The 12,839-nt window shown below is 38.4% G+C and overlaps 1 protein-coding gene across 2 annotated transcripts in view; it reads right to left on the bottom strand.

Moving 5' to 3' along the window:
- Positions 1-12,839, bottom strand: part of nkain4 (Na+/K+ transporting ATPase interacting 4) — a 70,118-nt gene that overhangs the window by 43,005 nt on the left and 14,274 nt on the right. For both annotated transcript variants that reach the window (XM_015392455.1, XM_015392456.1), the window contains exon 2: positions 3,063-3,200. In XM_015392455.1, coding sequence (XP_015247941.1) covers positions 3,063-3,200 — 138 coding nt within the window. The remainder of the gene's footprint in view (positions 1-3,062; positions 3,201-12,839) is intronic.

Here is a 12,839-nt window from a genome sequence, read left to right as displayed (position 1 = left end):
CTTTTTTGACATAATAAAAAAGTATTTTTTACAGATAAGATTAGACTCTTGAGAGCCAAGTATACACAAAGAAACCGGATATTTTCATATTCATGACCTGGCTTTGATGAAGTTACTAGGAAGTTCAGTCATTCTATGTAATCCCTGTAGGAGTTGTGGCTTTTTAAATTGCTGAGGCTAACTGCAGTTCATGACTCAACCATTTAGAAAATTGTACAGTCAGACAGCCAAGTGCTGACAGACACAGAGTGGTACTGGGTGGTATTCAATAATGGAGTTATCCAAGGGAAGGTTGTGAAATCCTCTCACTCAAGATGAAATATGTGCTTTAAGTGTCAGAGTGAGAGCAAAGGACAAAGCCGCAGTTCCATAAAAACATGCGTGTTGAATCACAAAACCCCTTCAGCTTAAATTCTTTTATTTTCCACTTGACATGAGAGAATAGCTTCGACTTTCCCTTCTTCCGCTCCTCCTTTCACCTCCTGCTTCCTCTGATTCTCTGGCTTATCCTGTGTGGCTTCACTGTACGCTAAATTATCTTTCCTGTCTGTCTTTATTTACTTTCCTAGCCATCTTTCCAAATTTTCCACATCTGTTCTTTCCATTAACTGTGCATAAAACATGCTTCTATGCCGCAGAAAATAACAGAAATGTGTCAAATGGAGTGTCAAAGCAGTACTACAGACCTTTCAGTCTTGGTCGATTTTGGTTCCCCCAATGGACAAAAGCTGTATTTTTTTTCCCTTAAGGAAGGCAACACTTCCCATGAGGAGTAGAGCATAGTGCAGGTAAACCCTGATCTCCTGGTTGCCTGCAGTTGGACTCAACTAAATTTCTTTTTGCAGTGGCCATGTGAATATTAATAAGACAACAATATCATATGAAAATTTTGAAAAAAAGACCTGTTCAACTTTGGTTTTGTGCCATATTCATGCACCGCCTCCCCAACACCACACCTGACTCGTCAGTAACTGATGTGCTGACGCATTTAGAGCCTTGAAACAGATAAATATAATTTTATGTTTGATAATTTCACAGTAAATGCACGTATAATCACAAAAGTCCTTCATTATTTTATGACGGTTGAAAAGTTACTTAGGCCTCATGTGCTTTTAAAAAAAAAAGCCATGATTTCGTCTGGTTTAATTAGCCCAAACTCCCTAGGGATTATAATCAATTAACAGACTTTTGCACTGCACAAAATAATGCACACTTCCTTGGAAAGGTGACAAAACACCCAGTGATCTATGTACATAGACCAAGAGCTTAAAAATAATGCAATGCTAATTGAAAAACACCAAAATAGAAAAATGGATTAAAAAAAGACAGGGAAAACACTCACGGGTCCCTTTATTAAGAAGACTTGCTCAATTGCTTTCTGACACATAGGTAACAGCCAATCACATGGCAGAAAACATTACATGTTTTTTTAGGGACCTTGGTGAAGATGAATTGCTAAAATCCATACTGAGCATTACGTACAATGTTAAATACAAGAGATTTAAAGGAATTTAAAATGGATGTTGCTACTAGACCGGACTTGTCTGAGTATATCGGAAACTACTGATCTACTTGACATAGTTGTCTTTAAGGTTTACAGATGGCTGTTAGAAAAATAAATAACGACCACGAAGGGACTGAGTATAATGCCTTGAGACAGTAGAAAGGCAGAAATCTGTTTAAAATACAATTCAGTCTCACTGAGCCACACTACATACTGTCTACAACACATTGAGTATTGAAGAAAATTAGCTATAGCAGAATAGGATCTCACAAAGTGCCACTCTTTTCAGCTCACTTTCACAAAAAAGGACAATCTGAGAGTTGAAATGTTTTGCAGAATCAATGGCCGTTTCTCAATTTAGAAAGAACGTCAGTATGGACTTGACAAGAACACGAAAGTATGGACTAGGAGAGAACGGGAACATGAAGCATAAATATGGGTCAGTTGGAACAGAAGCGTACTGGTGATGTCACCACACGCTCGGCACATCTGGAGCTGCTTTTCACCTCCTCCCCCTTTATACCATGTTCTTGCAGTTACTTTGTTCACCATAAGCAGATTCTTTTCAGTTTTGTTATCGTTGAGGTAAAACTTCATCGGTCATTAGACACGCTAACACTACAGATGCTCCAGACTCTGCACACTGGTGCTGCATGATGGTATTATCGTTGTCTGGGCAACCACAATGTTTTACATCATGTGGCAGCATTCAGCCAATCGTGTAGCTTAAGGCCACTGGCATCCGCAGGGCCTGAGCAGATCTGTCCACTCGAGCAGATCTGGTACCTACACCAGCTATGCCAAGAGAGGGCTGCCTTCGTAGGTTCGCTGGTTGTCAAGATCCTCTCAACTTTAGAACTTTTTTTTAAATTACGCATGAAATCGGTAAATGGGCCATATAGTCACACTTAAAATGATAATGGTCTCACCTCAAATTATCTTAAAACTTACTTTTATATAACATCCACAACAGAAAAGTGAACTTTTGACTTAATACTCTGAGCTCTGTGAGCAATCGACTGGAAGCTGCTGCTGTGCATGCGGGGACAGCTGTCAATCACGAGAATGGACAAGTCTCCTCTGATGCATACTCAGTAAAGAGGGAGGGGTGAGAACAACATCCGGGGACTTTTCTCGGTCTTGTGTTCTTGTAAATTGGAACTAGCACACGAGAAAGCACAAGTACACAGATTGAGAAATGGCCAATGAGTCTTTATTTCAGCTGTCATTAAATGGTAGCATTCAGCTTTGTCATTGCCATAGCAATGAGGATCTATTCTTTTTTGTATTTGTATTATTGAGTACTTTTGACAACAGTGTCCCATGGCTACTAATGACAGGACAATACTAGTATATAATAGTATGTCTTGGACAATCACAAACTGGTTTCCAAAGTTTGCTGTAGTCTGCTGGCCTCCAAACTCCCCAGATCCAAAACTATTTGAGAACCTTTGGGATGTAGCTCAGTATGGTATTAACATTTAAAAAAACATTAGAAAACAAGCTGCAACACCTTAGCTAAAAGATGGCCCTTTGGCTTTAAGTCTACTTTACTTACCACTACAATGTAACGTGGTCGGTACTGGATTGTTCCAAATAGGCCCAAGATTACGATAATGATATGGAAGAAGTTTGCAAGAATGGGAGCCCACTGGTATCCAAGGAAGTCAAACACCTGCCTCTCTAAGGCCAAGACCTGAAAAAAAAAACAGAAAAAAATATAAATTAATATATTGGAGGCAAGATGATTTCCATGCTTGTTTTTACAACTAATAGAGGAGGAATGGAAGTGTGATATTCTGCCAGGATGGAGACATTACTGCCTGGAAGGTAATCAGGAATATTTAGATGAATCATACTTTAATGCTTTCATATTTGCTATACTAGTAGGTCGTTTTTGGACTATGGGCATGCACAAAGTAATTGCACTTTTAAAACTAAAACAGTTACAAGTAATTGTACTGTTTGTCAATTAGGAGCTTATTTTGCACTGGTTGCATATTGGCCTATTAACAACACTCAAAATATTGCATATAAAGGTATAGATTTGACAATCAGAATCAGAAAAGACATATTTGTGAAAAAAGTTAATAAACATATAGTAAAATTGAAGGCTGGCTACAGAAAAAAAACTAATGGTTTAGAAGAATAGGAACAAAAGTATTTTTTTCAACGTCTTCCGATAAGGCTTCCATGCTCACCACAGTGCTGATAGTGCCCTTGACATCTGTATAAATGCAGACTGTGAAAGAACCATAACTCTGCTTTTATTAGACCTTAGTGCAACATTTGAATACTGTTCATTACTCCATTCCATTAGAGTATTTGGAAAACTGGATCGGTCTTTCTGGTGCACTTGACTGGTTTAAATCCTACTTGAAGGATGGGGACTTTTTTTTGTTAGGCAACTTTGCGTCACTTATGGCATTCCCCAAGGTCCATCCCATGGTCCCTCATATTCAATATTGTCATGATTCATTTAGAAATAAGATTCCAAAACCCAAAGTTATAAATGTTCTTTCATTCATGGAGTAGCTGTTGCAATCAACATGTAAAGATCCTAGTAGCACTCTTTTTGACATTTTGAATTCCTATCATTCATCCACTACTGTGTGTCAGGGTCATTGGGCAAAAGACCCAGTCTTTGGGCATCTGCCACATTCTGGGCAGGTGCCAGTCCACATGGGTAATATATCAAATTAAAATTAAGTTATCTCTTTCTTTTTTTATGTCTTTGACTTTATCTGGATCTAGTATTTTCAGTAATAGTGCCTTCAGTTCTACCCCAGCAGAAGACTTTGGTTCTATGAATGAGATTTGATGAATGGAATAGGAAGAGTTTTCCCTCATGGCCCACACAATGGTGTTGAATAAGCCCGAAGAGGAAAGGCTGCAAATGTCCCAGAGTCTGTACTTAAGAGAAGAAATGGGGTGGAGAAGGGTAGGACAAGAGCTGGTATGTGGAGGAGAGTTGGGCCCATCGCTTAAGAAGTGGATCTTGGATGACGTTTGGTTTCAGAGGCATTGATGACGATTGGCAGGAGCCAGGCTCGGACTAGTGATCTGTAATGGGCCAATCTAAATTAAGCGTTAGGGCCGGCTCTTCTTAAGTCATACCGGCCCCAATACTTCCTCTCCGGCCGAAGCACTTATCTGTGACAATAAGTAACTCAAGGACCTCAAGGAGTAATCCATTGTTAACTACCTTAATGATGCATGCAGTATATATAGCCCTTCCTTGTCACGCACATCCTTGTGACAGTTGGCATATGGTGTAATTTTCTATTTCTTCAAACTGTAAAATCCTTTCAACAAACTAAGTTATAATAAAACTAAAATTCTTTCTTTACACCAAACTACGATGTTCCCCTTATATTTGGCGAATTTATGTTTGAATATTTTGCAAAATTTTGCAGTGCATGATGGGGTTTTGCATCTGTTTACATTATTCCATTTCATTGCCCACATGCCACCTTGACTCGCAGTGAATGCTTAAACACCACTGAGCTTTCATGTATTCATGCTGCCTTTATGTGGTATTGTAATTATAGTAAATACCAAAAAAAAAAATCTAAATTGCACATCAACTCCTGCTAATGTTGTAAATTAGATACCCGTGTTTCCAAGATAACGTAAATTTCATCCTTTCAACATGGCACACAGTGGGAAAACAATTGTGTTTTTCCCAATCCTGGAACTTACATTCAACAAAGAAATTTTACCATTTCAGTTGTGTCGTTTTTAAAATGATCATTATGATTTGATTTGATCAAATTCTCACTAGCAGTCAGTCAATGCATTTGATGCCTCCTGTTCTTCCTGAAGCAGATGAATTAGAGAGTCTATTACTGTCTTGCCCAAGTAACAGGTCAGGATAATCTTCGGATCCAACATGTTTCTGTTCTCAATCCCAACCACTGCACTGGTAGTTTCCACTTTAAATGCGGTATGGGTCCTCCTTACCAGACCACATGAAGGCAGTATAACTATCTAACCATGTCCACCTGTACGTTAAAGAATAGTTCTTAGAAAAAAACATACATCTGCCTGCCCGAACCTGCTTTCACCTGCTACAGTGGATTCCCTGGCTATGACCTTCTGTCTGTTTGACACTGATTACAAGGATTGCTCTAACCATTAAATGAACTGAGTTGATCCAACCATTGCCTGGCTGACCACAATACCTACCCTGCCAACTGCCCGGTCTCAGTGCCGTCCGTGCATGAACTGTCACAGTAGCTGCCTGGTGATAAAATGTGCTCACCAAAATGTGAGCATTTCTCCACAATGTTAATAGTTTAAGAAATTATATGTTTCTCTCAGTTGCTGAGACAAATTACAGAAGTAGCCAGAGGGGAGGACTGGAAGTTTTACAAAAGCAATAATGACAGACTTATTGTTGAAACCCCCACTGAGCTAAAGAAGACATCAGTACTGCCATCGGCTACCAACAATGAGAAAACTCTGCAAACTATGGAGAACTTTAATAATAACCCAGATCAACTTAAGGTCTTAATAGAAAAAAGAGAACATACCGTATGCATTTTTGAAAAATAAAGGAGTTCAAATAAGCATAGTAGAACCAATATTAGTTGGATGAATACAGTAAGTGCAAAGCCCCCTGCCTTACCTTTTTCTGTCTTCAGTATTTTCCAAAGTTTCTAAGTTATATATATTTTTTTAACTTTGTACAAAATCATTTTCCGACTTTATTTTTACTACAATCTAAATCTTAGTACCAATCGTTTAGTGCATCGTGAAACAAACAACAAAAAAAGTAAATCTATCTGCATACCGGTGGGGGTAGTAAACCAATTAATTAAAATTCATTTTCAGATCCAATTCCATTTCATTCCCAGAGTGTGTGTTGTTGTTTGTGCATGAGTGTATCCAGAGGAACGCTGTCTTTCATGGCATCCAGACATGTCATTTACAGCCAAAAATTTGAAGATGGATGAGGAGGAAAGAAATGCCATCTCTGCTGATACAACGAAAACACACACCGCTTAGTGTATTTACACAGACATGCTGCATACACACACATACACACACCCCTGCCTGCTCACCCTCATGTAACGGAACGGGCAACAGCAACTCAAATGGGATGCAGTGATATTGGCAAGTGAGGGAGATGATTGAATCAGGAGTGGTAATTAAAAATATTTATACAGGTAGGGCTAAAGAAGAAAAGGATGAAGTGACAGAATTCCTTTGCTGTAAAACTGGGGTAAAACATTTTCCTGATAAAACATAAGATAATATGAAAGAGAATGTGAATAAAGAGAAGGTAAAGAAGATTACACATTTCCAAGAAAATCCCAGGTCACAATAAAGGTCTTCCTTCAAAAAACCTATCAAAACCATCCATCAATCCCCATCAATGGGGTCGCAAGGGGTGCTGGTGCCTATCTCCAGCTGTCTATGGGCAAGAGGCGGAACCCTGGACAGATTGTCAGTCTATCACAGGGCAACACAGAGACAAACAGGACATACAACCATTCCCACACACACACACCTAAGGAGAATTTAGAGAAGCCAATGAAACTAACAGTCATGTTATCCTAACAGACTGTGAGAGGAAGCTGGAGTACCTGGAGAGAACCCAAGCATGCACAGGATTACATGAAAACTCCATGCAGAAAAGCCTGGGCTGGAAAATTGAACCCGGAACTTTCTTGCTGCAAGGCAGCAGTGCTACCCACTGCTATGATATGGTCTAGACTAAGTCTTCGTTAAACAACTTATTAAAATTAAACTATGGTTACGTTTGGATATTAAAATGCCTGATTCTTTAAAACTCCCATTTTTTTTAAATCATTGAATACAGATCATCCTTAAAAAAAAAACAACCATGGCCGTCTTCTATTTTACATTGTTCTCATTTGAAAAGTGTCTTGTAACAAGATTTGCCGCTTGACAAAAAAATGCCAACATTAAAATCTGGAAATTTCACCAACAACATTCGTAGTTTCTTCACACCAATTCATCCCACTCACAGTTTCCAGCTAAATCCTGTTCTGATATCAGTCTTTTTGAAACGTTGAAATATTTTCCTATCAAAACTGGAACTTATAAAACCAGTTAGCATTTCTGGAGTGGCTCTGAACTCAACCTATTGAGGTACCTATCTAAAAGAATGTATATATTTAAATATCAAAATGCTGAACTAAAGAGGCACGCATATTTTTCCTCTTCTGAAATAATTCATCCACGCAGCTATTGAGTTAAAGATGTGCGTAGGCTTAAGAAATGTTAGCCTGTGTGGTCTCCCCTAAGACATGCTGCAGAAAGCCCATCACATATGCTGCTAACTCAATAATCCACCGAGATGACAACAATCAATCAAAGAAAGAAAAAAAAAACAGTGCCTCTATCCGCCCAGACATACATACAGGCAAGCACAATCACACAAAACCCACACGGCACAATTAGTCCGCAACTCATGGGAAGTAGACTGCTGGAGAGTGGGGTGCAATTTGATCAAAAGATACCAATGCTCTTCCAGGAATACAGTGTCGGCTACATAACCGGCCCGTAAAAGCCTTCCACCGACCTCCGGCAAGCACAAATCACTCCCTACGGAGCGACGGAATCTCTTTCTGTGCATTTTGGTTTTGAGCATGTGTATGTGTGGAGAAGCAAGCTGCCCACATAAATGACTCCTCCCAAGATAAATACTTAGAGCTAAAGTATAGCAGGATGCAACAAGCCTCTTCCGGCCCTTCGCTGCATCCTTTCCTAAATCTGCTCTGAATGTGGCTGTTTTCTTAATCTCTATTTTTAACTCTCCCAAAACCCATCACTAACTCAGTTCTCAGGCCACGTGATGCCAGATTAGGATCACAGAACTCAATCCTGCACCTTCTGTCAGTTTATATTAGCTGGTGTGTACACTCAGGTGTGCATAAAGAGGCAAGTAGAGCAGAAAAGAAAATTCAACTTGACAGTTTTTCTTGCCATAATCCCCAAAACATTTCAGGCATCACCGCCTTCTTCAACATGCCATGAAGGAGATGAAGAGAGGGAGGTAAGAGTGATGAAAGGAACAGAGCCAGTGAAAGAAAGAGAGAACGGGAAAACAGAAGTAAAAAAAACAACCTTGATCTGCATAGTTTGAGAGCTAATTAAGTTGTGCATGTTTGCTTGAGATAAACAGCTAAAATCCTACAGAAAAAAATCAAACCTGGATTTCAATCAGAGACTGAGTCACATTGCAGTTTTTGTTCCCAACAGGTTGTAGAAGCTTTAGATGAGGTGGTGTCTGTGTTGCCCTCCTGGAAGCGAGATGACAGTGGTGACTGGTGACCCCTCTTATTTCCACACCTCTCCCCCTTAGCCCACAGGTAATATAAATCCCATCAGTGCCTCTCATTCTCTGGGTGTCTTCTGTGAAATGTCCTCAGGTAACATGTTACCAGATGTGTCATCAGGAAGTGTGAGCGTGTGCCTGCCAATTCTATGTGACTCTAGGCAGCATGACTCAGTCTCCTCTCTGTTCAAGGTTATTACGCTGATACAGATTGGGTGCATAGAATGGTGGCAGATGTGTTAGGCTGCTCTCTGGACTCATTTATGTTCCTGCTTACTATAACAAACAGTTGATATTACTTAATACAATACATAGATTTGTCACACTGATAAAATACACCACCAGAGTAAATTGTCTGGTATGGTGTCTGGTATTTTACGCGCTCTCTGTAGACAAATAAAGGATAAAAATACACACCATGGTATATTTACTGAGTCAAAACTTTCTGAATTAATGCCTGCTTTAAAAAAAATTGAGTTGTGCTTGAAAGTTTACATACCCTCCCATTAAAGAAAATGATACATTCAAGCTAGAAATTCAAAAACACAATACTGAAAAAAGTAATAATAAACAAAATGTACTAAAGGAAAATTCAGCCAATAGAGACTCGCACATAGAAAAGCTGCAATTAGAAAAGTATTATTCAATTTATTTATACAGGTAACAAAATCATATTCTTCAAAATGTTTCCATCTAAGGAAAACAAGCTGATTGCTAGGACTCATTGACTCTCTATAATCCCTCACACTGAGCATGCATGTAGCGACAGTGGAGAGGAAAAATCCCTTTTAACAGCAAGAACCAGGCTCAGTGCGAGAAGCCATCTGCCCAGGAGGCAGAATCAGATTATGACATAAATAGAAATAAGTTATTTTGTGCTTGGGCCCCGGCAGAAGACTTCGATGCAGTGAATCAAAATACGCTTGGATGAGTAACCTACAAAAGCATTAGAGTAGTCTCTAAGCCGGTGCCAAAAGACTGGTGGTGGAATAAGCGAGAGGGTGAGCGGGACTTTAGAATGAGGGAGGAGATGGTGCTGAGGTGGGTGAAAGTTCACTGGCGTCCAGGAGAGAAAAGCTAGGAGCGAGGAGATAAGTAAAGGGAATCTTGAAAGATGATTGGCCTCTGAGAAGGTTCGGCTCCCAAACTGTAAATGTATGGGGGCATTATTGTTGCAATATTATTTGCAAATGTGTGCTGAGTGTTGTGTGTCTATATCTCGAAATGTGTGTTTGCAGTGGGATTTGAAAATGTGTGAGATTTGTGTGTCTGTACGAGGATCTGCAAATGTATAAAGTAACTTGTGTGTAATCCGATTTGCAAATGTGTAAAAAATCCACAAATCTGTATTCAGATATACAAATGTTTCCTAAGATTTGCAAATGTGTCCTAAGATTTGCAAATGTGTACTAAGATCTACAAATGTGTAGATCACTCTGTAAACACACAGAGACACTTAAGTCTGAACTATTTTTGCTTCAACACCTAGAAATACAGACAAATCACTGGTTACAAGTCTCTGCACACATTTGCAAATAATATGGCAACAATAATGCCCTCATATAAATGGATTACATTTTTGTCCCATAAATGTTCTTATTTCTACAGATCTTTGTACTGATCCTTCAATTGGACATTTTGAAGCTGATTTCCCATTTAGATAGTTTCTAACACTTTCTGCTTAAATTTTCTGAATGAAGTTGCAATATGTAATCATTAGTAAATCTATTCAGAATTTCAGTAGCAGTAAACATAAATAAATGCTGGAAATATAGAACTTTTTCTATTGAACCTATCTAAAGTAACAGTTTATCAAGTTAAATGATGAAAATTTCAATTACCGTACGAAGATGAGTCTATGGCACATTGGGACAATTTGTGAATGCCTGAAGAAATTTCTAGAAATTGTATTTTGATTAAAGTGTATTTTTGTAATTAAATTGGTTCAGACAAATTCAGGTGTCATGCATACATGGCCAAAATACACTTTAAAGATTTGCCAATAGCTTATGCAAAACATTTTATAGGGAATACAAATTTATAATGTATCAATACTAATACTCTACTTATCTATACATTATTTCTCATTGTGAGTAAAGTATACTTTTATAAATTAAACTGCTTGGTCATTGTCTACTTTAAAATTTGAAAAACACATATGCTATAAAAGCAAAGTTAAGAAAGTAAAAAAAAAAAAACATTCTAGATTTTGTGAATGAACATGCAGCATTCTTTCCTGTACTGTACTGTCTACATCTAAGTTGACTTGAAAATACATCCTCTACCAAATCTACTATTTTTATGTATAAATTACCAGGTTTTTAACAATGTTCTGCATTTATTTCTATTTGACCTAAAGCTTATAAACCCACACATTAGATGTCAGATAGTTCTCATTCTTTATTAGTGAAAAATCCTTAAAAAAAAAACTTCAAAAGTTCATGCATAATGTAAAGAGTGTGTACTTTATTTTATAAATGACCGTACACATTAAATAGAAGCTATGATTGCTGCTGCTGCTGCTGACAAGGTCACCTGGGCAGAAGATACATCTTCATCCAAAATGCCTCTGTACTTTCACCCAAAGATGAACACAGAGGAGCATCAGTTCCAAGAACATTTAAAGATGAGCATCATGGGAGCTGCTGCCCTGCTCTGTGTTCTGGCACAGATAAAGATAAGGATAGAAAAAGGCGGCAGCCATCACCTACACTGATGTCTGGCACTTTTTAAATCTTCCATTCTTTACCTTGGTTTGTTTTTTAATTTCACTCCTAGAGGACACTAAATACCTTCTTTAAAACTTTCTCTAATCCAATTGTTTTCCCCTCCTGCCATCACAAAGTTATTAGACCCTAGTGGCTGCCTGGTCCCAATGAAATTCTGTGACTAATGGTGTCAATCTCAGTTTGTGTGCAATGGTGTAAGGGATTGCATGTGTGGCTTTCAATGGACACATGGTGAGTTGGATAGAAAGATAGCCCGCGGTGGAGCTGGGTCTACCAGACAGAGCCGGGGATTAACAGGCAGGGTGCTTTTAAAGGCCACTTTTTTTCCTCTTCTGTTTGATATATGGTCTTCACAGTGAAAAATAAATCAGCAATACTCTTTAAGTACCTCTTGTGTTAGATGCTGACACTGAAACACTTAAATGGCAAGAGTTGTTGTTTTTAGTTAAAAAAAAAGCAAAGAAACTTAACGGGCCCTAGTTTTAGGGAAGAAATGTGTTGAATGTCCAGAACTCCTACTCCTAATAACATACTAATATGTCACTGCCAATGGGACTATAAAGAAAAAAATACAGCCTCTCAGGAGAAAACATACTTTGAAGTAAATCTCCCTTAGGACTTTAACAAACTTCTTTGAACTTTTCCCTTTTCTGTTGTCTGCCGTGTGCTGTAATGCTATATGTGGTAAAGCTGCCTTAAATTCAGGTTTTGAACGCCTTAAAATTTGTCTCAGTGCTTAATATGAGTTCATTTCAACATAGAGGACTAAAAACCTTCAGTGAACAGTTTATTTGTCGACTATTGATAAGTAGTTGTGCGTGCAATTTGGTTTTAAAGTGGACTCAACCACCTTTTTAAAAGTAATAGCAAGGAGAACAGGGTTTTTTATAAATAAAAGAAAATATAAAATAAAACAGTTATTGATAAAGGACATTACTTTAAATACCTGTTCAACTGCAGCCCAAATTACTTAACAGACATCTAGACATAGACTAGATATAGACATAGACTGGTTATTGTTAAAAGGCACATCAGAAGGAGAATAAGCAAGGGGATTTAAGTAAATTTGGCTATGGAAGAAGAATACCACACCAGGTGCTGCTAGTATCAGCTAAAACCAGAAAACAGAGACTCACCAAGTTTGAACATGTCATGATCTGGCCTGTTTGCTCTCCCTTAATTGGTCATTTCTTTCACCTGTCGTTTTTCCTCTCTACCACAATTATCATTTATTCCTCTCACCTGTTTCCTTGGTTTATATTCTGTTCAGCCTGAGCATTCGGGGCCAGATCATTAT

This window comes from Cyprinodon variegatus, unplaced genomic scaffold (assembly GCF_000732505.1).
Source record: "Cyprinodon variegatus isolate N-32 unplaced genomic scaffold, C_variegatus-1.0 Scaffold591, whole genome shotgun sequence".
Lineage (NCBI taxonomy): Eukaryota > Metazoa > Chordata > Actinopteri > Cyprinodontiformes > Cyprinodontidae > Cyprinodon > Cyprinodon variegatus.
The sequence above is the reverse complement of the archived record's forward strand: the minus strand, read 5'-3'. Positions and strand labels throughout refer to the sequence as shown.